General features: G+C 35.0%; 1 protein-coding gene across 2 annotated transcripts in view; it reads right to left on the bottom strand.

Moving 5' to 3' along the window:
• LOC134276051 (uncharacterized) overlaps positions 1–26,058 on the bottom strand; it is a 97,688-nt gene that overhangs the window by 33,250 nt on the left and 38,380 nt on the right. For both annotated transcript variants that reach the window (XM_062758331.1, XM_062758330.1), the window contains exon 7: positions 8,357–8,587. In XM_062758331.1, the coding sequence (XP_062614315.1) occupies positions 8,357–8,587 (231 nt within the window). The remainder of the gene's footprint in view (positions 1–8,356; positions 8,588–26,058) is intronic.

Genomic DNA, 26,058 nt, shown 5'->3' on the forward strand with positions numbered 1-26,058 from the left:
AATGAAATTTAGCATACAGATTTATTAGATGACTATCTAGGTCAAGTTCTATTTAGGGTACAATCGCGCTATTTTTGACAGAGTTATGCCCTTTTGGACTTGGAAAAATTCCAGTTTGGGGGAGGGGGCATAAGTTGTGCACAATTTTAAGATCTTTTATTTGACATCATTAAAAAGGGGCTGGTCCCTCAAAATAGGGATCTTAGACCCTTGAAAATTAGATCCCCTTAAAAGCATTATTGCTTTATAACTCAAAAACGGTTAAATATTTCGAAAAAGCTATCGTGGTGAAAGTTGTTCTTTAACATCTTATAGATCTCATTAAAATGTATTTTGTTCGAGTCTTCCGTTATTAAATGAGCAGGAAGTTTTATCCATGTACAGGTAAAGAATTTAATTCAGCAAGAGAGGAAATATTTATTCGTATAATCTGTTTAACTTAAATTAACTGGATGGATAAAAATAATGTACCTAACTAAATTGAATGTTAATATTTTGTTTACACTTTCTTTACACTATATTTCTAGCAATTAAAAGTTAATAAAGTAGATGGAATCATAATTTTATCAGAATATATTTTGAGAAAGGCTAGCTGTAGATTTGTAGCTCGCTAGCTGGTCTGAAAAAATTGGGATGGATCACCAGAGAGCTACAGTGCCATCCATTTGAAAAAGTATCTATTGATTGCGTACAAAAAATTGCGCTCGGTTCTGAATTATTTTCTTCGAATTCTTACCTCAACTGCACAAAAAATGCATTTCAAATTTTTCCTCAGACCTCTAATCAAGTACTAGTACTTGACATCTGCAAGAAGCTCGTTGGACAGAATTATCTTTACACCCAAAATTGAAAGAATAATTAGACAATATTTTCGATATCTCAATTTCAGGCTCAGTAGGACTAATAACATTGGTTGTAAGGAATATTTTGTTGTAGAAAAAGTGAAGGAATATGATATAGACACACGGTACTAGCTATAGTCTTTTTAGATTGCAGTTGAAACAAGAGGCCTAGGGCCTAAGGGGTTCACCTGAGCACATCGGCTTGGAAAAATCAGATCAGAATTGAAAAGTTTACGGGGGGGGGGGGGGGTAGCGGGTTAGGGCTTGAATTTTAATACTACTTGAGAATGCCTCCATATCAATACAGCATATAACATTGCTGATCTTGAAGAAAAGGTTTATAAAGATTCTTTTTTTTTTACATTTTGTTTGTATATATTACGTCATAATAATTTGAATTTGATTCCCCGTTGTTTCCACTCCCTTCCTAAAGGATCATGATTTGAACAAATTTAAAACTTCAAAACATGAAGATGCGTACATGTCAATATGACTAAACACAGCTTTTCAGTTCTTGGTATTTTCCCCTTTATTTTTCTATTGTAAAACTTTAATCCCCCATTGAGACTCCATCCTAACCTTGGGTGTTATGGTTTGAACAAATTTAATTTTACACTATCTGAGGATGATTCTATATAAATATCACTAATCATGGCTTTGCTATTCTCGAGAAGAACATTTTTTTTCCAAAATATATATTTCCCCCATCCCCCATTCTGGCCCCACCCTACCCCTAGGGGTTATGATTTCAACAAATTAAAATCTAAGCTACCTGGGATGCTTCCATAGAAATATCATTAATCATGGTTTTGCAGTACTTGGGAAGAAGATTTTAAAAGCTTTAACTTCAATGTACATATTTGAAACTTGAATCTTCACTACCTGAGAATAATTTCACATGAGTTTCATCTTTCCTGTCTCAAATATTCTCGAGAAGAAATTCCAATATATTCCTTCCTTTGTAAAATTTTGATCGGCCGTTGTGGCCCCACCCTAACCCCGGGGGTTATGATTTGAACAAACTTGAATCTACACTACCTGAAGATGATTCAACATAAGTTTCACCTTTCCTGTCTCAATTGTACTTGAGAAAAAAGATTTTTCCAATATATTCCTTTGTAAAATTTTGATCGGCCATTGTGGCTACCCCCAGGGGTCATGATTTGAACAAACTTGAATCTACACTACCTGAGGAAGATTCAAAAGTTCAAAAGTTTCATCTTTCCTGTCTCAATGGTTCTTGAGAAGAGATTTTTCAAGATTTTTCCAATAAATTCCTTTGTAAAAATTTGAACGGCCATTGTGGCCCAACCATACACCTGGGGTCATAATTTGAACAAATTTAAATCTTCACTATGTGAGGATGCTTCCATAGAAATACGATCAATTATAGCTGTGCTATTCTTGAGAAGAAGACATTTAAAGAATTTTCCCATATATGTCTATGTAAAACTTTGATTGGCCATTTTGTCCCCGTCCTACCCCCGGGGATCATGATAAGAACAATCTTGAATCTACACTACGTGAGGATGTTTCCATATAAATACCGTTATGATCAATTATGTCTTTACTATTCTGACAAGAGATTAATAAAGAATGTTCCTACAACGGTTTATATTAATAAGTAAAACTTTTATTGGCCATTGTGGCCCTGCCCTACCCCAAGGGGTCATGATTTGAACAAACATGAATCTACACTATCTGAGGATGCTTCCAATAAATAGGATCAGTTGGCTTTGTTATTCTTGAGAAAAAAATTCTTAAAGAATTTTCCTATATATTTCTATGTAATATTTTGGTTGGCCATTTCGGCCCCACATTACCCCCGGAGGTCAATATTTGAAGAAACGTGGATCTTTACTACCTGAAGATGCTTCCATGTAAATATGATCAGTCATGGCTTTGTTATTCTTCAGAAGAAAATTTTTTAAAGAATTTTCTTAAATATTTCTGTGTAAAACTTTGATCGGCCATTGTGGCTCCGCCCTGTCCCTAGAGGTCATGATTTGAACAGATTTGAATCTACACTACCTGAATATGTTTCACAATAAGTTTCATCTTTCCTGGCACAGTGGTTCTTGAGAGGAAGATTTTTAAAACATGCAACCAAATTTTTACTAATTTCCAATTATCTCCCCTTGAATGAGGGCGTGGCAGTTCTTTTGAACAAACATGAATTCCCTTCACCTAAGGATGCTTTGTGGCAAGTTTGGTTGAAATTGGCCCACCGGTTCTTGAGAAGAAGTCGAAAATGTGAAAAGTTTACAGACAGACGCGCAGACAGACAGAACGTATAGCAAATATGAAATCTCTATCTTTAATGGTTCAAAAGTTACGGCAAATGTTAAAGTTTGTTGAAGAAAGCTATTTTTAGCATATAGGTCACAATAAAGGTCACAAGGTCATTGAACTTGGTATCATTTAAAAGAGCTTCGCTAGTGAAGATTGCATACAAAATATGAAGAACCTATCTCTTATGGTTCAAATGTTACGGCGAAGGTTAGAGTTTGCAGACAAACAGATAAAAGACAAACAGGCAGACAGGACAAAAACAATATACGCTCCGAATCTATCGATCCAGGCGCATATAAATTTATTTCCGAAACAAGTTCCTCTGCTCCAAGCGTCATGATATGAACATATTTGTATCTACACAACGTACGGATGATTCAATGTAAAAATATCACCTATCATGAATCTACGGAAGCCCGTTGAGGCCAGTTCAGACAAAGAAATATTTTTCATTGCAAGCACTTTGCGTTTAATTGCAAAAGATTGCATTTTAACGCAAAAATTATTGCGATTAAATGCAATAATTATTGCGATTAAACACAATACCGGGTAATATTTTTGCGTTTAATTGCAATAATTATTGCGTTTAATCGCAATAATTTTTGCGTTTAATCGCAATAATATTGCGATTAAACGCAATAACTTTTTGCATTTAAACGCAATAATCTTTGTATTTAAAAGCAATCATTTCTATTGATCTTTGAAGAGCGCAATGGACCCACGCTGATATGTAGTAACCTAGTAGAGGAGAATTGCGTATTGTTAAGCTTTATAGAATCAGATTCTTCTGAACAAGCATTTTCTGAATGGTTAAATCATTGGTATGGATTTAAAGAGGAGAAAGAAGTGTCGGTCTTTAAAAACAAAGACAACCTAAGAAAGAAACAAAGCTTCAGCATGTATAGATATCTATATTCCTGTTAAAGTTTTCCTCAATTGCTTACAAACACAAATGACATTTCCTATATTGTTTTCTCTTCTTTTAAACTTTAAAACTATGCAAACAATTTTAAAGGATTTTTCGAAATAAAAGACCGGAAAATTAATAATGATCGAAAAACTATCACTCCATGTTGCGGTCACAACGTTTAAACCTTGTACCTGTATAAAGGGCTTAAGGAAACAACTGATAAAATGTTTAGACTTATGTATATGTACATGTACATATTATGTATATGTATATTCACAACCTTTCCTTTGATCACATACAGTAAACACGAGAATTTATGAGATTGAAACATATGAAATCAAAAATAATACAACTGACACATTCTTAATTAGCTGTGATACCTAATGAATTGATTAATGGCTGTGTTAAAAGTGTTGGGCTCTAATAGTTTTAAGAAACTTGCTTGTTAGTATGCCATTGTTAAACTTAAAATCTCACAAACTGCAACATTTTCAAAAAACACAAAACCAAACTGCTCTTCTTTAAACAAGAGGCCCAAGGGCCACATCGCTCACCTGAGCAAATCGGCTAGAAAAAAACATAAATCAGATCAGAACTGAATAGTTTACTGAAGGGGGGAGGCTTGAATTTAATACTACTAAAGAATTCCTTCATATTCATACAGCATATGACTTTGCTGTTCTTGATAAAAAGATTTTTTAAAAACCTTTTCTTCCTATACTATCACTAATCATTGCTTTGAAGTACTTGAGAAGACGATTTTCCTATAAATTCCTATGTAAAACTTTGATCAGCTATTGTGGCCCCATCCAACCCCTGGGGGTCATGATTTGTACAAACTTGAATCTACACTACCTGAGGATTTTTCCACATGACTTCCATCTTTCCTGTCCTAATGGTTCTTGAGAAGAACATTTTCAAAGTTTTTACCTATATACTCCCACGTAAAATTTTGATCGACCATTGTGGCCCCGCCCTACCCCCGGGGGTCATGATTTTAAAAAAAACTTTAATCTACACTACCTGAGGATGTTTCCACCTGAGTTTCATCTTTCCTGGCCCAGTGTTTCTTGAGAAGAAGATTTTTAAAGATTTTATCTATACACTCTTATGTAAAATTTTGATTGGCCATTGTGGCCCCACCATACCCCCCGGGGGTCATGATTTGAACAAACTTGAATCTACGCTACCTTAGGATGCTTCCGCTTGAGTTTCATCTTTCTTGGCCCAGCGGTTTTTGAGAAGAAGATATTTTAAGATTTTCCCTATATACTCCTATGTAAAACGTTGATCGGCCATTGTGGCCCCATCCTACCCCGGGGGCCATGATTTGAACAAATTTGAATCTACACTACCATAGGATGCTTCCACATGAGTTTCATTTTTCTTGGCACAGTGGTTCTTGAGAAGAAGATTTTTTTAAAATGCCATCAATTTTTCACTAATTCATAATTATCTCCCTTTGAAAAAGGGCTTGGCCCTTCATTTTAACAAATTTGAATTCCCTTTACCTAAGAATACTTTGTGGCAAGTTTAGTTGAAATTGGGCCAGTGGTTCTTTAGAAGAAGATGAAAATGTGAAAAGCTTACAAAGACGACGACAACGACAGACAACAGACAAATTTTGATCAAAAAAAGCTCACTTGAGCCTTCGGCTCAGGTGAGCTAAAAATCGGACAATAGTATATTTTATAATCCTTACATTTAAATACAAAAAATATGGCGATTAAACGCAAAATATCATTGCGATTAAACGCAAAAAATCATTGCGATTAAATGCAATATTATTGCGATTAAACGCAAAAAGTATTGCATTTAATCGCAAACGATTGCGATTAAACGCAAAGTACTTTGCGTTTAAACGCAATGATTATTGCAATTAATCGCAATGTTTTGCATTTAAACGCAATAATCATTGCGATTAAACGCAATTTTTTGCGTTTAAACGCAATGATTATTGCGATTAAACGCAATAAAAAATATTTCTCTCTCTGAACTGGCTTCAACGGGCTTCCGTATGAATCTGCTGTTGATGAGAAAAATATTTTGTAAGATTTTTCCTGCTTGAGTTTTTGATTGATAATATCTTTGTGGTTTTCGGAGACCAGGTTTTCCAACAGATTATTTTAATTTCCAATGGGTACCAATTGCACCCTGTTATGAGCAGACCTATTTTTGTATACTTTTGAAGCAGAATTTGGCCAAAATCTTATACCTGAAAAACACTTGCTGTGACCTTCTACTACTTTTCAATTGTCAACTTTCCTTACTTATTCAGCAATATACCTTCATAACCTGATTTATATCTCTCAATTGATTGTATACGCAAGAGCATGCTCAACGTATGAACAATTCTTAAAACATTTTGCTGAAACAAGAATATCAGCAGCCTCGTTTAAAGTCGTCAATTTGTAAGTTCTATGGTCGATATAATGACCTTGTCAGCAAATACAATTTATCATTAAGTCAAATTCTGACCAACAATTTTCATACTTATTGTTAGGCCATTATTTACCTCCTGAATTGCAACAGAATTTCCGTTATTTCTTAATTATGACAAGGAGCATACGGTGGGTGTGACCGTATGGCAGGAGATGTTCACTCCTCCATGGCACTTTATCCACCACTGATATTTTTGAGGTTTGTGTTTGCTCTGCCTCAATTTTATATTGTTTGATGCACTTTTTTAGCTTTAATGCCGTTTGTTAAGTTCATTTATTTCATTCCTGTAAATTTCTATGTCAAACATTGTCCATTCTGGTCCAACCCTATTCCCAGGGGTCAAGATGTGAATAAATTGGAATCTACAACATGTCAAACAAGAGGCCCAGGGGCCACAGCGCTCACCTGAGAACACTGGCTAGGAAAAAGCACATATCACATCAGAACTAAAGTTTACTGAGGTTGGAGGGGGAAGGGGGGCTTCAATTTTAGCCCCCTATGGGTCATGATTTGTACAAACTTGAATCAATACTACCTGAGGATGACTTAATATAAATATCACTAATCATGGCTTTGAAGTACTTGAATAAAAGATTTTAAAAGATTTCTATACTCCTTTGTAAAAATTTGATCTGCCATTTTGGCCCCATCCTACTCCTGGGGGTCATGATTTGAACAAACTTGAATCTACACTACCTGAGGATGATTCCACATGAGTTTCACCTTTCCTGTCTCAATGGTTCTTGAGAAGAAGATTTTTAAAGATTTTTCAAATATATTCCTATGTAAAACATTGATCGGCCATTTTGGCCCCACCTTACATACGGGGGTCATGATTTGAACAAATTTGAATCTACACTACCTGAGGATAATTTCACATGAGTTTTATCTTTCTTGTCTCAATGGTTTTTGAGAAGAAGATTTTTTAAGATTTTTCCTATGTATTCCTATGGTAAACTTTGATCGGCCATTTTGACCCCACAAAAATGGCCCCACCCTACCCCTGAGTCATGATTTGAGCAAACTTGAATCTACACTACCTGAGGAGAATTCCACATGAGTTTCATCTTCCCTGGACCAGTGGTTCTTGAAAAGAAGATTTTTGAAAGATTTTTCCTATATACTACAATGTAAAATTTGGATCGGCCATTTTGGCCCCACCCTACACCTGGGGGTCATGAATTGAACAAACTTGAATCTATACTACCTGAGGATGATTCCACATGAGTTTCATCTTTCTTGAACCAGTGGTTCTTGAGAAGAAGATTTATGAAAAATGGCAATTTTTCTAAAATTCATAATTATATCCCCTTGAAAAAGGGCGTGGCCCTTCATTTGAGCAAACTTGAATCCCCTTTACCCAAGGATACTTTGTGCCAAGATTGGTTTAAATTGGCCCGGTGGTTCTTGACAAGGAGATGAAAATGTGAAAAGTTTACGATAACGACAATGACGATGACGACAACGACGACGACGACAGACAACGGACAAATTTTGATCAGAAAAGCTCAAATGAGCCTTCGGCTCAGGTGAGCAAAAACATGTCACATAGTCCTCTTGATCTTGAGAAGGTCTTTGATACACCCACCCGATTTTCACATATCTAAGTTTTCTCCCGTTCAAGGAGGGCGTGGCGCTTCATTTTTTAAAAAACAACATCTTGTATTCCCCAAACCAAAGGATACCCTGTACCAAGTTTGGTTGAAATTTACCCAGTGGTTCTTGAGATTAGATGGAAACGTAAATAAATTTACGACAACGACGATAGACAATGGAAAAATGACCAGAAAAGATCACTTGAGCCGTCGGCACACAATATAAGGTCTAAAATTATATATATATATATGTTTAGTTTTCAAAAGAAACCTACCGAAATATTTGAAAGGAATGCATTGTTTCACCAGTGAATGGAAAAAATAACCGTCCGTGCACTTGACTACATCAATAGTTCTGTTCTGAAGACAGAAAACATATGAGAAAATATCTCCTTCCATTGAACTTCTACCATTTGGTTTGTTAACACATGAGATGAATCTATCTTCGCAAGGTTTGCAAGGGGTTGTTGTATCTTTGGCAGAACATCTATTTTGCATATAGTCACCTAATCAAAAGAAAGAGAAAAAATATACTGAACCAAACTTCTAAGTGTTCACCTAACATTTTTTTAAGTTTTAAAGAACAAATGCATACAATTAATAATTTCTTTAATTCAAGGTTAATAATTAATATATGTATTTCAGTTCGATGTTGCCTTTATTTCATGTATCTCGTCAGAATTTTAAGCAAAGTGTCAAGGAAATGATGTACCCTCAAAATGAAAATTCACGCAAAATATTCTCGATGGAGTAAGACCACCACTCGCTCTAATTACTGCAAGACAACTTTTACTATTGGATACCATGTACCCCTGAATAGGAGATTGACCCATATGCTGCCACACCTTTTGATAGATCTTTCCAAACCGTTGAAATTGTGTGGAGGGGGGGGGGTTACATTCCTTATAAAAATCCCAAATGATTTCAATCAGATTCAGATCCGCGAATTTGACAGTGCATCATCACACAGAGGCACTTTGGTCAATATCCTTGGGCGTTTAGCACGTAATCGCACCGCTTTAAGGATGATTCAGACTGCTTGAGCTGATATAAGACTGTCACGAGCACCGATTTCTTATCATTTTCATACGATTGAAATTCTTTGTTTTCATGTTTTTAAGATTGTTTTAAGACAGTTTAACACTGTTTTAACTTGGTGTGACGCAAAAATTTGGCCTCAGAGGAAGATAAAGGTCACTTCCGGTTTGGTTGAATTTTGTCCAAAGCTTTCAAATTGTGGTAAATTGGCGATGAAAATGACGCACAGCCTTTAGAAAATGTGTTTATATGGGTTTTGATATTGTTTGTTAATTTTTAAAAGTAATATCAAGGACAATTGAACACTAAAACAAAATTGAGTAAAACGCGGTGCAAGGATGGTCCAGATATCAACATTCCAACGGCTCTCCTTTCTACCTCAATGGTCATTTTGGCAATGTTTTGCGTTTTTTTTTTTTAGTGAAATCGGTTTCTAAAATTTGATAATGATCACAAAAAGATGGTAATTACACAGAACACGTGCCGCAAAGTACAGATTTATTGTTTTTAAGCTTAGTCACGAAAGATTGGTTTTCATCGGTGATATTTGATTTTCTTTCTAAAATTGTTGAGAAAACTCATTTGTTGTAATAATTTGAAAATTTCAAATCATTCTATACAGTAGTTTTTTTTTAATAAATACATTTATTAAAGTGAACACTTAAAAGTTTTGTTAAGTGTAGTTCACTTTTAAATACTGCAGTATGCGTGGTTAAAACTATTAGGTGGTGCTAATGAATCAGTTTAATTTGTTGGAATGTTTTTGAGTGATCAAAGTCTCACTGGGTTGTGGCTGATTGATTGATTTCTATGGAGAATAATTCACCCATAAGAGACGTTACCATATATCAGTGAAGGGCTTCATTTTTTTACCAACGCCTACAGTGACACAAGTCCTCGCTTTTTAAGACCTCATCCAAAAGATCCGCAACTTTTACTTCAAGGTGTCGAGATCATGGCGAAGGTACAGTTGCTACCCATTTTTATCGACTTTGGTCACACCCCTACTATTATTATTGTGATTTAAATTCAAGACACGTGGTTTAGGGTAGAACCGGTTTTGAAAATAAAATTGGCAGTAAACAGGGAATTGCTATAGTCTGTTTCTTTTGAAAATATGTCCTGTAAAAAAATGTATTTCCAGACCTTTCTGAAAGACTCATGATTTTCAACAGAAAAAGTGTGGCTAAAGGAGGGGGTGGGTGGGTAAAAAAACAATATATCATAATTTCCGGCGACAATTAGAACTCACTAGCAACCGATACGCTGGTAAAAAGTGTTATATCATCTACACTGACAAACCTTTGTTTTTGTTTACCTAATATGGCTATTGTTATTAATGCGCACATAGGATCTTACCACGAGCAACTGACCAATCGTTGAATGAATAGCAATGTTTGAGCAAAATACATCTTTACATTTTACTTCGAGTATGTGGTTCAGGTCAATCTATGATCATAACAATGGAGCGCAAAATAAAAAAAAGTTCTCAGGCACAAAATACAAAGATTAGAAACTGAAAGAATCAAGTGTTTTGGCCAGGGAATCCACCTGACAATTGTATTCACCGATAGTACAACAAAGGAATTAATATAGACGGAAATCGCTTTGCAGTTTGGCTTTGAGAAACCTAGACGTCCATCGTTTATTTAACAAATGAATTGTTTGTCATTGTGAATACGAAAATAATAGAATTTAAAAATTGCTTTTTCATTTATGAAATAGATGCCATAAGATTTTCCTTTTTTTTCAAGCGTAAAATTCTTGTAGTATTCGTAGTAACCCATAATGCGAATCGCATTCAGCTGATTTGTCAGTTAAAGTCATGTTGCTGCCTCAGATTTGCTAATCTGGCGCAAAAAATATAGTCCCGGTTCCCATGCAAAAATATTCGTCCGAAAAGAAATTTAATTCATGACTGTAAAAAATTGTATCATAGAGAATGCTTATTTAAGCTATAATGAAATGAAGAGAGAACATTTAGACAGATATTATAGGGTGATGAAAACCGAAGCGCAACATAACTTTTCTGTTTGCATGTCTCCACGTACTAGTCAGTTCCTAGCCACATTTCCGTGAATAATTTACCCTATCTCGTTGTAGTCTAGCTGCAGAACTGTATCTCCCCGAAAAAATTTTTTGACAGATCGGAGAGCTACAGTGCCACTCACTGAAAAAAATGTACATTTATTGCGCACAAAAAGTTGCGCTTGGTTATGGATTAATTCTTCCAAATTCACACCTCAATTGTAAAAAAAAAAATTAGATTTCAAACAAGAGGCCCATGGGACACATCGCTCACCTGAGCAATTTGGATAGAAAAAAAGCAGAAATCAGTTTATTGTTGAAAAGTTTAAACCCAGTGGTGGTCTAAACCAATCCTTAAAAGGGAGATGGTATGATTTGAACAAAGTTGAATCTTCACTAACTAAGGATGCTTGCATATTTCTTTGATTACCTGTGGCTATATTGCCCTTCACATTTGAACTTACATTGTGGCTCCGCCCTATACAACAATGGGTCATGACTTGAACAAAATTGACTCTACACTACCCAAGAATGCTTCCGTATGAACAGGACTAATCATGGCTTGGCTATTCTTGAAAAGAATTTTAAAGATTTTTTCTACATGTTTCTATGTAAAACTTGGATTCCATGTTGTGGCCCCGCCCTACCCCTTGGGGTCATGATTTGAACAAAAATTGAATGTCCACTACCTGAGGATGCTTCCATAAAAATATTATCATTCATGCCTTTACTATTCTTGAGAAGAAGATTTTTTAAGAATTTTCCTATATATTTCAATGTAAAACTTTGATCAGCCATTGAAGCCTCACCCTACCCCTAAGGGGTCATGATTTGAATAAATCTTAATCTGCACTACCCGAGGATGCTTCCATAAAAATATGATCATTCATGCCTTTGCTATTCTTGCACACTTCTGGCACACTGGTTCTTGAGAAGATTTTTAAAGAATTTTCCTATATATTTCTATGTAAAACTTTGATTGGCCATTGTGGCCCCGCCCTACCCCCGGGGGTCATGATTTGAACAAACTTGAATCTACACTACCTGAGGATGTTTCCCCATAAGTTTCATCTTTCCTGGCACCATGATTCTTGAGAAGAAGATTTTAAAAGAATTTTCCTATATATTTCTATGTAAAACTTTGATCGGCCATTGTGGCCCCGCCCTACCCCCAGGGGTCATGATTTGAACAAATTTGAATCTACACTACCTGAGGATGTTTCCCTATAAGTTTCATTTTTCCTGGCACAGTGGTTCTTGAGAAGAAGATTTTTAAAACATACCATCAAATTTTCATTATTTCTTAATTATCTCCCCTTGAATAAGGGCGTGGCCCTTCAATTGAACAAACTTGAATTCCCTTCACCTAAGGATACTTTGTGCCAAGTTTGGTTGAAATTGGCCCAGTGGTTCTTGAGAAGAAGTCGAAAATGTGAAAAGTTTACAACGACGACGACGACAACGACGACGACAGACAACGGACAAATTTTGATCAGAAAAGCTCACTTGAGCCTTTGGCTCAGGTGAGCTAAAAATTCCCTACTCCTTTATCAAGTACTTTCGTAGTTGACATCTATACACGAAGCGCGTTGGGTCGAATTATCTTGCAAACCAAAATGGCAGTATAAATAGACGAAATTTTCGAGGATCTCGATTTCAGGGCCAGGAGGGCTATTAACAACAACGATAAGGAATTTTTTGTTGTGAAAACAAATATATTAGGAACACACGGTTATTAATATATCTATTTAGATGATAGTTTTGAAAACATTGAAAAATAAATCGATAAACGAAGCGGTGCACTTTTTTGTGCGCAATAAATATACAGTTTTTTTTCAATGGAACACCAGAACCCCTGACCCAGGGGCCATAAAATTCACAATTTTTGTGAAGAGGCATTCTTGCTTATTATAATTATGTAGTTTGTTTGTTTTATTCCCAGGAGCAGAGAAGATTTTCAGGTTTACTCAGGTGACCTAAAAAAGTTGGATAAACTTCTTTAAAAAGTTAAATGCAGTCAATGATAACACAATTGATGAGGTTAACTTGGAAACTAAAAAAGGGAAAAATTGTCAAAATAATACTGCAGACTTTTCATGAACGCTGTAAAAGGATGAGGTGACTTGCGCTCCCGGTAAATTGACAGAATATTGAATGTCTAAATTTTACTCAATTTTTTGTACACTGTAAAAAAATAACTAGTTAAAGTCACGAAGAAAACTAGTAAATTTACTGTCCATACAATCACTACCTTAAAGGTAGTTTTACCAGATATTGGTATATTTACTAGATAAGATTAGTAAATTTAGAATTGATATAAGTAACTTTCACTAGGTATCTAAGTATCTATACGACCCCCTCTCCACAACTCACTATCTTAACCAGTAAAATGAAAATTTACTAATCACGACCAACGCTTTATGAGGCACATTAGTTAAATTCACTAGGTTTTTCTTTCAGTGTATGTAACTAATCACTGATATGTGCACTTTTATAGAATACTATATTTAACACAAGAGGCCCATGGGCCACATCGCTCACCTGAGAAGCTTTGACCATTCTGTTCTTTACCAGATTTCCCCCTTGTTATACATAAGGCATCCCCACCCTACCCCACTGATCATAATTTAGACATTTTGAAATCTACACTACCCCATGATCCTTCCATGGGCACATATGTTTCAGCTTTTTTGGCCCAGTGGTTCCTGAGAAGAAGATTTTCAAAGATTTTTCCTATATATTTCTATGTAAAACTTTGATTCCCCTATAATGGCCCCGCCCTTCCCCCGGGGGTCATGATTCCTACAATTTAGAATTTACACTACCCCAGAATGCTTCCACATAAGCTTCACTTTTTCTGGCCCTGTGGTTCCTGAGAAGAAGATTTTCAAAGATTTTTCCTATATATTTCTATATAAAACTTGGATTCCCCATTGTGGCCCCGCCCTTCTCCCGGGGGTCATGATTTGAACAATTTAGAATCTACACTACCCCAGGATGCTTCCACATAAGTTTCAGCTTTACTGGCCCAGTGGTTCTTGAGAAGAAGATTTTTAATGACCCAACCCTATTTTTCTCTTTTCTTGATTATCTCCCCTTGCGAGGGGATATGTCCCTTCATTTTAACAATTTAAATTTCCCTTCACCCAAGGATGCTTTGTAGCAAGTTTGGTCAAAATTGGCCCAGTGGTTCTTGAGAAGAAGTCGAAAATGTGAAAAGTTTACAGACGGACGGACGGACAGACGGACGGACGGACGACGGACAAAATGTGATCAGAAACGCTCACTTGAGCCTTCGGCTTAGGTGAGCTAAAAAATATAAACGTGATTTTAACGATATAGATCTTGTATAGGGGTAGGGGTATCATGTTTACATCCAATTCCCATTGCATTTTAACCCCGCCCCACTCGTTGAAGCCCTTAAAATATACGAACGCAGGTAGGTACGTACAATTTTCTCCTTTGGCTTTGGCTGGTCACTGTATTTTATTAAAAGCTGACTATATGTGAAAGGAGAAAATTGTGCCGAAATGCGCTCACATGCTATTTTAAATTTTAAAAAATTGTAAAAATCTAGCTGGCCTTACCCATTATGAAGAGATCGACGGAACTAGATATTCTGACGTAAGAATAAATTCATATGCTAAAGTATCAGTCACATTATCCAGCGATGGGGTATACGATGAGAAACCAATGCGTTTTTTGATGAAAATGGCGTGGTTGCCGGCCGGTGTCACATAATATTCGTTCCGGATGTTTAACGTTCCGGCCGGAACCTTAAAATCATAATATTGGTTCCGGATTTTACTGTAACATAGGTTCCGGCCATGAGTTCAATCTTTGAATCGCAATATCTGTCCAGATTTCATTCCACATTGAGTCATTAAAGTAGTGTTTTTTTTTTCTTGAGGTTTTAGCATGACGCAGCGACATTCTACATGTATTTTCGTGCGTCGCACAAGTTTTGTGCTTACCAATTTTAAAATATAGACGAATAAATAGCCTGATGATACTCTTTCTGGTACATATGACTTTGGTCGCATTATAAGGCTTTGTTTATATTATGTATACAAATCGGTTATCTACAACTCGATTCCTTTTGTTTATTTAGTGCATGCCAGGTGTGAATCTCACGCTTCAATGAACGCAAACCCGTAAAGACAGGTAAAGAGCATGGTTATGAGATAAACAATTTAAGACCGGGATTACGAAAGACTAACATTTAAAGAAACACAAACTATGTCAAAGAATTAATTAATTGATATTTTTTTATTTCAGAATTCGATAAAAGTAAAGAACAAATATTGATAATTATATTTTACGGAATTAAATTCTCTGTTTAAATGATATTACATGTGTTGACATTTCACCAAGTCGAGGCTCAAACACGGCTTCCATTCCTCATAATATTGAAGATTTTTTTCATAATTAGATATTATTGATGAAATGGCATGATAATATGGTTTATATTCCATTCGAAAAATGTATATGATTCACTATTGAAGAATGTTACGTATATGGTTTATTTTCTTCTAAATTAATCTTCATACTTACATGTTGGTACAGTACATGTATTTCATGATGATGTGATTTATTCTTTAATGAAATAAACAGGAAAAAATAAGAATTTGAGTATTTTTTATTCCCTTTAATACCAAAAAAAAACCCATGCACGTGTAATTAATGAAAATGATAATTTTTTTAATCGTCGGAAGAAAAAAAATAGTAATTGAGATATGAAAAGTAAAGACAATATATGTTAACTGGCTCGGCTTTTTATCTAATCAGTAAGTTTAAAAAAAATCTTTTTTTCTTTTACTTTTCTTTCGTCTTCTTTTTCTTTCTTTCTTTTTTTTTTTTTTTTTTTTTTGCTATTCGTTTGTTTTAAAGGAATTAAATGCACATTAGTGTTACCTCGAGGAATGTCCTAACTACCAACCGCTTAAGATATGTGGTAAAAAAATTATTTCTGCATGGGTGTTTGAATACATAAAACACAATGAAGTTGGTAAAAATATGATCGTTTTATACATGCCATTCACAGGCGTCGGAACCGGAGTGGGTGGGGGTAGGGAAACTTAGCCTCCACTTTTTTTTGCAAAAATAGACATAATATAGACATCGTACAATGGGGCGCAAGTTTAACCCCCCCCCCCCCCCAACACACACACACACACACTTTTTCAACCGACACGTTGCAGTTGAGTTTAAAATGTTTATAATGGGAAAGGCCAACTATATTTTACAATTTCTTTAAAAATAGCATGTGAGCGCAATTAGGTACAATTTTCTCCTTTCACATATAGATAGATTTCAATAAAATACAGTGACCAGTCAAAGGAGAAAATTGTACCTATCTTCGCTCGTATATTTTAAGGGCTTCAAAGAGTGGGGCGGGGTTAAAATGCAATGGGAATGAATGTAAACATGATACCTGTACCCCAATAAAAGACCTATACCTTTTAAGTCACGTTTCTATTTTTGTTAAAAATAGTATTCTAGAAAGGTACACATATCAGTGATTAGTTACATACAAAAATTTGAGTAAAATTTACACATTTAATTTTTTGTCAGTATACGAGGGGCCACAAGTCACCTCATCCTTTAGATCCAGGGGTAACTGCAGCGCTTGGATCTGTAGCTCTCTGCTTTATCTGTCCGAATTTTCTCAAACAGAGAGCTACAGTTCTGCAGCTAATCCAGGGGTAGGTCAATCTACTTGCAGAAAAGTCAATTGCATCTTCTCGGGTCTTTTCGTCCGAGGTCGAAAAACAAACTCGAATGTATCGACATCTTCGGATGTCAAAAATTTCTACATTTCCTGTTCATAGTAAAAACGGAGTTAGAAGTCCCTTTCAGATCGGGGGGGGGGGGGCAAGAGTATGTCTGTGCCCCACCCCACTTTTTAATGAAGAACAAAATCACAGCTATTTCTCCCCAACAAACCTTTACTATAGGAAATGTTCATTGAAGGGATAGTCCACCCTTTTTGACCCTAGTATAGTTATATCGAAGAATATTTCTTGGTGACTATTACTGAGACTTATTTTAAAAATCTTTTGCTATTTTGAAGTTTCTTTTCCACTTTGTGTCGAAGATAAGTTAGCCCGGAACTGAAATTATGATCATATGAATTAACGATCCGGGTTGCAATTACTGAAAGATATTTCATATCTATTTGCTACTTATTTGTTTCATTTCCAGCTTTTGACGAAGCTAAGTTAGCCCGGAACCAAAACGTATGCTCATAATAAATGTTCCGGGTTGCAATACCTGAAAGATATTTTATATATTTTAGCTACTCAGTTGTTTGTTTTCCAGTTTTTGACGAAGCTTAGTTAGACTGGAACCAAAAAGTATGCCAATAATAAACGTTCCGGGTAGCAATTACTGAAAGATATTTCATATCTATTTGCTACTTAATTGTTTCATTTCCAGCTTTTGACGAAGCTAAGTAAGCCTGGAACCAAACATCATGGTCATAATAAACGTTCCGGGTTGTACTTACTGAAAGATATTTCATATATTTTAGCTACTAACATGACTAAGTTGTTTGTTTTCCATGCCAGTTTTTCATGAAGCTAAGTTAGCCCGGAACCAAAAATTATGGTCATAATAAACGTTCCAGGTTGCAATTACTGAAAGATGTATAATATACGAGGGCCGTTCAAAAATTACGCGGACTTGTTGCACAGAAGAAATATTTGACGACATAATCGGGCAAAATTTCACAAATAATATAAAAGAATCTTTACTTATATGGTCTTCAAAATTTCATATGTAAAATTGTAATTTGGTATTGATTTTGAGTGATTTTTCAGGACATACCATTAAGTCACGGCGCAGCAAAATCTTCGACGTCACAAGCATTATAAAAAATATGCAATTAAGCTTTCATTTTCTCAACATTTTCCTTTGAGTACCTGTATAGTTTGAGTTACCTTAGCTACTCAACATCAAAACACCATTTCTTGTCAAGCTTAAAATCTATAAAACAAGTAAAGAATATTCTTTTTTTTTTTTAAACCAAAAACTACTTATGAGATATAGTGTGATATTGGTGACTCTCAATCACGCTCTTTACAGTCCGGATAAAGTTAACTTTTCGTCTATAATCTTCTTCCCGTCCTCCCGTATAGCCTTTTTACAGAGGTCTAACTGTCTAAAATTTCAATTTGCTATTTGTGGGCAAATGTCACGAGTAGCCTAGTTTACTACATGTTTTATTATGCATATTTTGGATCTATGCTGCCGATATCTTGAGCATTACACATATTTTAACAAAAGTTTGGTGCGCCGTCAATTCAGGAAACGTCATTTTCACAGTCGTTTTCACGGGAATCGCATCAGAGAAAAATCACTATATTTCTGTTAGTACTTCAAATATTGCGTCCAAATTCTAAATACATAATAATAGAACAATTTAAAGGTACATTTGAGAAAATTGTTGAAAAATATCGCGAATTTTAGAAAATCAATGAGTTAAATTTTTGAATCCGCATGCTTTTGCTTCAATTTTTTTGTCGTGCGCCGTACCTCTCCATCAACGATATCAACATACCGATAATTTTAGTAGAATTTTGTTAAAATACAGAAATTTTGCCCAAAATTTATTGGAATCTTTAAGATACATATTTCTGTGAAATTTTATAACTATTTGACGTCTGTAAGAGTAAATAATAGCACAGTCCGCGTAATTTTTGAACGGCCCTCGTATTTTTGCTACTTAGTTGTTTATGGTCATAATGAACGTTCCGGGTTATAATAACTGAAAGATATTCATATATTTTTGCCCATAAGTTTTTTCTTTTCCAGTTTGTAGCGAGGCAAAGTTAGCCCGGAACCAAAAATCATGGTCATAATGAACGTTCCGGGTAATAATAACTGAAAGATATTTTATATATTTTGCCCCTAAGTTGTTTCTTTTCCAGTTTGTAGTAAGCCCGGAACCAAAAATTATGGTCATAATGAACGTTCCGGCTTATTATTTCTGAAAGATATTTCATATATTTTTTGTCCTTAAGTTGTTTCTGTTCCAGTTTGTAGCGAGGCAAAGGTAGCCCGGAACCAAAAATCATGGTCATAATGAAGGTTCCGTGTTATAATAACTGAAAGATATTCATATATTTTAACTGAAAGATATTCATATATTTTTGCCCCTAAGTTGTTTCTTTTCCAGTTTTTAGCGAGGCAAAGGTAGCCCGGAACCAAAAATCATGGTCATAATGATCGTTCCGGGTAATAATAACTGAAAGATATTTTATATATTTTGCCCCTAAGTTGTTTCTTTTCCAGTTTGTAGTAAGCCCGGAACCAAAAATTTTGGTCATAATGAACGTTCCGGGTTACTATTTCTGAAAGATATTTCATATATTTTTGTCCCTAAGTTGTTTCTGTTCCAGTTTCTGGCAATGCAAAGTTAACCCGGAACCAAAAAATATGGTCATAATGAACGTTCCGGTTTACAATTTATGAAAGATATTCATATATTTTTGCTCCTAAGTTGTTTCTTTTCCAGTTTGTAGCGAGGCGAAGTTAGCCCGGAACCAAAAATTATGGTCATAATGAACGTTCCGGGTTATAATAACTGAAAGATATTCATATATTTTTGCCCCTAAGTTGTTTCTTTTCCAGTTTGTAGCGAGGCAAAGTTAGCCCGGAACCAAAAATCATGGTCATAATGAACGTTCCGGGTAATAATCACTGAAAGATATTTTATATATTTTGCCCCTAAGTTGTTTCTTTTCCAGTTTGTAGTAAGCCCGGAACCAAAAATTATGGTCATAATGAACGTTCCGGCTTATTATTTCTGAAAGATATTTCATATATTTTTGTCCCTAAGTTGTTTTTGTTCCAGTTTATGGCAATGCAAAGTTCACCCGGAACCAAAAATCATGGTCATAATGAATGTTCCGGGTTATAATAACTGAAAGATATTCATATATTTTTGCCCCTAAGTTGTTTCTTTTCCAGTTTTTAGCGAGGCAAAGGTAGCCCGGAACCAAAAATTATGGTCATAATGAACGTTCCGGGTTATAATAACTGAAAGATATTCATATATTTTTGCCCCTAAGTTGTTTCTTTTCCAGTTTGTAGCGAGGCAAAGGTAGCTCGGAACCAAAAATCATGGTCATAATGAACGTTCCGGGTTATAATAACTGAAAGATATTCATATATTTTTGCCCCTAAGTTGTTTCTTTTCCAGTTTGTAGCGAGGCAAAGGTAGCCCGGAACCAAAAATCATGGTCATAATGAAGGTTCCGGGTTATAATAACTGAAAGATATTCATATATTTTTGCCCCTAAGTTGTTTCTTTTCCAGTTTTTAGCGAGGCAAAGATAGCCCGGAACAAAAAATCATGGTCATAATGAACGTTCCGGATTATATTAACTGAAAGATATTCATACATTTTTGCCCCTAAGTTGTTTCTTTTCCAGTTTGTAGCGAGGCAAAGTTAGCCCGGAACCAAAAATTATGGTCATAATGAATGTTCCGGGTTATAATAACTGAAAGTTGTTCACATATTTTTGCCCCTAAGTTGTTTCTTTTCCAGTTTGTAGCGAGGGAAAGGTAGCCCGGAACCAAAAAATATGGTCATAATGAACGTTCCGGGTAAAAATCACTGAAAGATATTTTATATATTTTGCCCCTAAGTTGTTTCTTTTCCAGTTTGTAGTAAGCCCGGAACCAAAAATTATGGTCATAATGAACGTTCCGGGTTACTATTTCTGAAAGATATTTCATATATTTTCTTTTTTTCTAAATACACATGTATATAATATGGAATGCCATATATGACAGCCAACTGCTGACTGCTTACAGCCAACTGTCAGCTGCTTACTGCCAACTGCCACACATATTTGAATAAATTTTATTTTTATATTGATATTAATGTAAATTAAAGAAAAAGGCGTGGATCTATAGAACTTTTTTCCAAGAGGGTCACTTTGGTAAAAAAAAAAATCCAACCCAGAAATTCCTAGACAAGAAAAAAATACGTAAAGTCCTTTCCTAAATGTGAAAATTTATTTCGGCCGGGGAGAGGGGGTTCTTAAGCGTCATACTTTCATGTGTATGACATTTTTCAAACCAACTTAACAGGAATCCACAGTTTCGGTTGGGGAGGGGGGGGGGTCTAAGGTCCCTTTTAGTTGATTTATTTCATACATTAAATACACATGTAATTTTTAGTTGGTTTAGTTTGTGCATTAAATAACTTTACAAATTTCAGAGGGGTGTTCCGGACCCCTCTCTCTAGATCTTTGCATGTAAAACATAGTTTATTTGTTTATCGGAAGGAGACTGAGGTCATTTCGCGAATCGGTGGGGTCATCGGTAGGACATAATTCGTAGTTAAAATTCAGCGATGTCTCCAACGATGCCTCACATCGCTCCTCGTCGGCAACCCATCATTAACACATCTTTCACGGATCGGCCGATGTATGGCCGAGCATCGTCCAATATCCGTTGAATCTGAGGTCATCGGGGGGTTGAATGGTGTCCAACAGATAACGGCCGATCATCGGTCGATGTTCGACCAAACATTGGCCCGTAGTCAAACATGTTTACGATGTTCACCAATGTATGAGCGATGTAATATACATCGGCCGATTATCCTGGAACATCGTTTTATGATTAGCAATGCTTCGCTGGGCCTTTGAAAGTCCGGCCGGCAACCACGACATTTTTATCATAAATGGCGTTGGTTGCCCATCGAATACCGATCGCTTGATAATGTGACTGATTCTGTAAGGACTACTAGGCCGATGTTGACCGATGTGTGGGCATCGTTTACACCACGGATTACCACCGGTCTACGGCTACTGGCCGGGAAATGTGACCTAGGCATAATCGAGACACTGGCGATACTTTCTAACTGACCATTCAGCTAAATGAAATTTGTTACGAGTGAGTACCACAAAAATACTATGGAAACATGCTTAGAATTTTACTGCTTTCCGATAATTTTTATGCATTTGAGTCACAGATTAGACACGGATCTACATAAATATAATTTCCGAGATCACAGTAAAATTTATATACAAACAATTGATAAATATACATTATTTTAAAGTTCTGTCGCGTGTTTGCTGAGCAATTCGCTTGGTCTATTCCTGAGTATTAGTGGATATAAGTTTCTTGTGCATTTCTTGTCCTAATGTTGAAAATCCATGCTTATTATTAAGTATAAACAGCATTTGGTGACCATTATAAAAGTTTGAAATGTAGAAAAGGATAACAGGTAAATTGACCTAAACCACGTGTCTGATAAAATGTAAACATAGTAAACCAGCATGTTTTGTTGTTCTGTCGTCGGATTGGACAATGACTATGTGCGAAATAATAACAATAACTATATGTCTTCTCGGACACGCATATCCCTCTACATATAGTACTAAGACTCGCCAATTCTCTTGCCATAAGAGAACATATCAATTCTCACAAACCTGGCCGAATTTAGCTGTGATAGGGTCTATAAAATCAAAGATAATGCAGTATTCCTTATAATTAATGTGTCTGAACTATTGAAACTATTCAAAAGGCGTCGTATTTACTCAATCATGTTTGAAAATCACCAACATCGTTTTTGATGAAGTAAAATTCGTCATGGAAAAAGGGGCCCCAGATAGTAGTTATGTCACATCATCCTTTCTATACTGAAACTCAAAGAAACGCAACACCCTAATTTTATAATAATAATATAAGGGTTATAACTATGTACCAAAAAACCCACATAACTCTTAAAACGTCCCCATTACGACCATTCAATTAAAACGTGTTAGTCTGCCATGTTCAACAAATACAGCCCAATTTCTACAATGCATTAAGTTTATTAAGGTGAAATATCCGTCTGCTCCAAATTTCACAATTTTTTTTCTAAATTCCAAACATTGATTTTCATCAATAACTAAAGCATTAGAATCAAGTGGAAAATAGTATGAAGTATGAAGCGTTGCTTATTTTTTTCAGAAATAAATATGTCAAATCATGATGTGAAGAAAATTTGATAAGGTAAATAGAATGATCAATTATTTTTATCTCACAATTAAAGTAAAAATATGAGGTATATATGAAAATAATATTTACTCTCATACCTATCTAATTCTCATAAGATAACATACTGAAGCGTTGCTTTTTAAATCAGAATATCAAATTGCTTCTGTGCATGTAAAATAACACTCATCCATCAACAAGAATTATCTTTCCAGTATCGCCCTTGAAAATATTTTAATGAAACAAAATATCAATTAAATGTTGATAAACAATTCTGCATCTGAAATTTCTGTACAATTAAAAGACTTATACGTTAAGAGATAGAAATATCTCAATATACACCGTTTAAAGGAACTGGGTATAATTTTTTTAGTTAAAATATTATAAATAATTAATAAAAATACTTGCAATAGAAACTATAAATCAACATCTGTACAATAAAACTGATTCGATTGAGTTGACTTTAAAATGGTCCTTATGAATGACATGTGTAAAATCTGGCATGGCAATTCACTGAATTCCATGAAAAAATGTCTACAGAAAGTTATCTCTCTTATCAGAAGAGTTATCTCTCTTATCAGAGGGATATTTCACCTTAATGTCTTAATCGGAACGAAAAAAAATATTCTGGGTCATTTTAGGTGCCTGTTTCTCAGATACTTCGGTCAAATTTTCTCTAACTTGGCGTAGTGTAGTAACTCTTTGACTTCGGTCAAGGAACTGTCACTCATGCTTTTGAAACACATTAGCCTGAAAAGTCGTTATGTAGTGTATATTTGCATCTGCAGCTCTCCCTTTTCTTTATTTTGAAAATTAATGAAAATGCGTGCTTTGAGGAAATATGGGTATCACATTCGAAAAACAAAGAAGGCTATTTTTCTCGGAAATGTAAAAAAAAGAAGGATATTTTTTCGGAATTTTAGTACAAAACTTATGATTAACAGCTACAAAACCTGGAAAACTCAAAATATTATCAAATATTTGATGAAGATGCAAGTTTTTGATTTCTTTTAAGAGGGCTAAAAATAAACTTCCGGTAATGGAATGAAAATCATTCAACCTTTAATGACTGATTTGGCAAAGTGAAAGATGTTCTAACTTTTTTGCTACATACATTGTAGTTACAACCCGTATATTATTTCCCCCTTAAATAAGGGTGTTGCGTTTATCTTGAGTTTCAGTATATAAATCCTAATACCAATAATGACATTTACATGCATGTATGCAGAAAAGGTTTTCACTTCCCGCCATTTTTTCCACCTGTTACTCCAGGTAAACTGAGGAGTATACTCGCGTAACACGGGTTGATCACCTGTGTCGAAGATGCCTTGTGTCTCGTTTTAATATTTACAACTATATATATAAACTAGTGTTACTTTTGTCGCTTATTCGAACATACCGAATAGTTTTAACTGATACAAGCGATTTCGCCATGGAGCGGGTGTAATGCTGGATTCAAACAAAGAGTTTTTTCACGAAAAGTGAGACGATTTGAAAAACACAAGGTTCTGCATACAGAGAATAAAAACAGTTTTTCTTTTCATCAAGATCTTTAGTCACGTTCTGCGCAATAAATTTGTAAAGTTATATTCAGATAATAAAAATGTAATTAAAATTACACAAACAGGTAGCATGAAAGATGAATTGCAAAAATTAGCCTTCTCTATTTATTCCATGTGTCTTTTGAAGAATATACAATTATCTTTAGAACGGGTTCTCAGAGAACACAATCAAGAAGCTGATTTTTAAAAAAGTTTTCGACTTTGACGATTGGGGTGTAAACCAGAGAAAAGATGGTGTTGCAGTTCTTTTGTTATTTTCCCTAAATGTGTAGAAGAGTACGTAAAAGAAGAATTTTTATGTTGCAGAAACTCATATTAATTTTTTTCAAATGCAACAATATATAAAGCAGAACGAGAAACGTATTTGGAAGCTGCATATTGACTTCCAATTTGCCATTAAACGATGTAAAAATTAGTCTCACGGCAAAATATATCAAATTTTCCGTTTTTTAAATACGGAATCCCCATTGTTCTGAAAAAGTGCCTCCTTGAAACAAAATAATTTTGATGTATACAAAAAGAGGCAGGAATTTTCTTCAAAACTGCCATTTCCGTTTTTTGTTTCAAAGAGGCACATTTTTGAAAAACGAAAAAATTGAATAAAAATTATTATCCAAACAAAATGCAAAATGTGTACATTAAACAACACTGAAAATCATCATGTCCGAAATGGTGTAGTGGATATGCTAGTGGGCTTCAATCTAGTACTTTTATCAGAGAATGGGTTCGAACCCTGGAATGGATCATTTTTGCATATTTTTCTTTCTTCTTTTTTTTCCCATATGTAATGGTAGTGCAATGAAATTATATATATTTTGAAAGAGAGAGAGAGAGGGAAGAGAGAAAGAGAGAATGTCAAGAAGTTAATCGAGTAATAACTATATATTAGAAATGCAGGATTGATTAAATTGTTTCCCTTGATATGCCATGACTTAAATTTTTTTTACATACTGTAGTTATTGCAGTTTTGAATAATTCTGGTCTCTTTGTTAGTAGCCAAGATTTGATTTGAAACAAATGAAATGTCTTAGATGAGGCACCAACAGTGTGATTATGGGACGCAGTTTTATTTCATGAAAAATATTTTCGCACGATGTCTACAGTATATCTTTCAAAATGCTGCTTTAGCCATTGTGCCTTTTGTTGTTCCAACCTTTTTCATGCAAAAGACGATAGTGTTTTGCTGTATCAAGCAGGAAATACCCGCCGTAAACATAGTCCTCTACGTAACTGTATCTATATTTAGACATAACGAAGGTATTTAAATGTCCTTATCGTTAAATAGGGAATAATTGAGTTTCTGCAACACCCTCTTTGAGGGTGTTGCAGTTCTTTTGTTATATTCCCTAAATGTG

Source organism: Saccostrea cucullata, unplaced genomic scaffold (assembly GCF_032062105.1).
Source record: "Saccostrea cucullata isolate Sc308-1 unplaced genomic scaffold, CSIRO_AGI_Scuc_v1 ctg1318, whole genome shotgun sequence".
In the NCBI taxonomy this organism is placed as follows: Eukaryota; Metazoa; Mollusca; class Bivalvia; order Ostreida; family Ostreidae; genus Saccostrea; species Saccostrea cuccullata.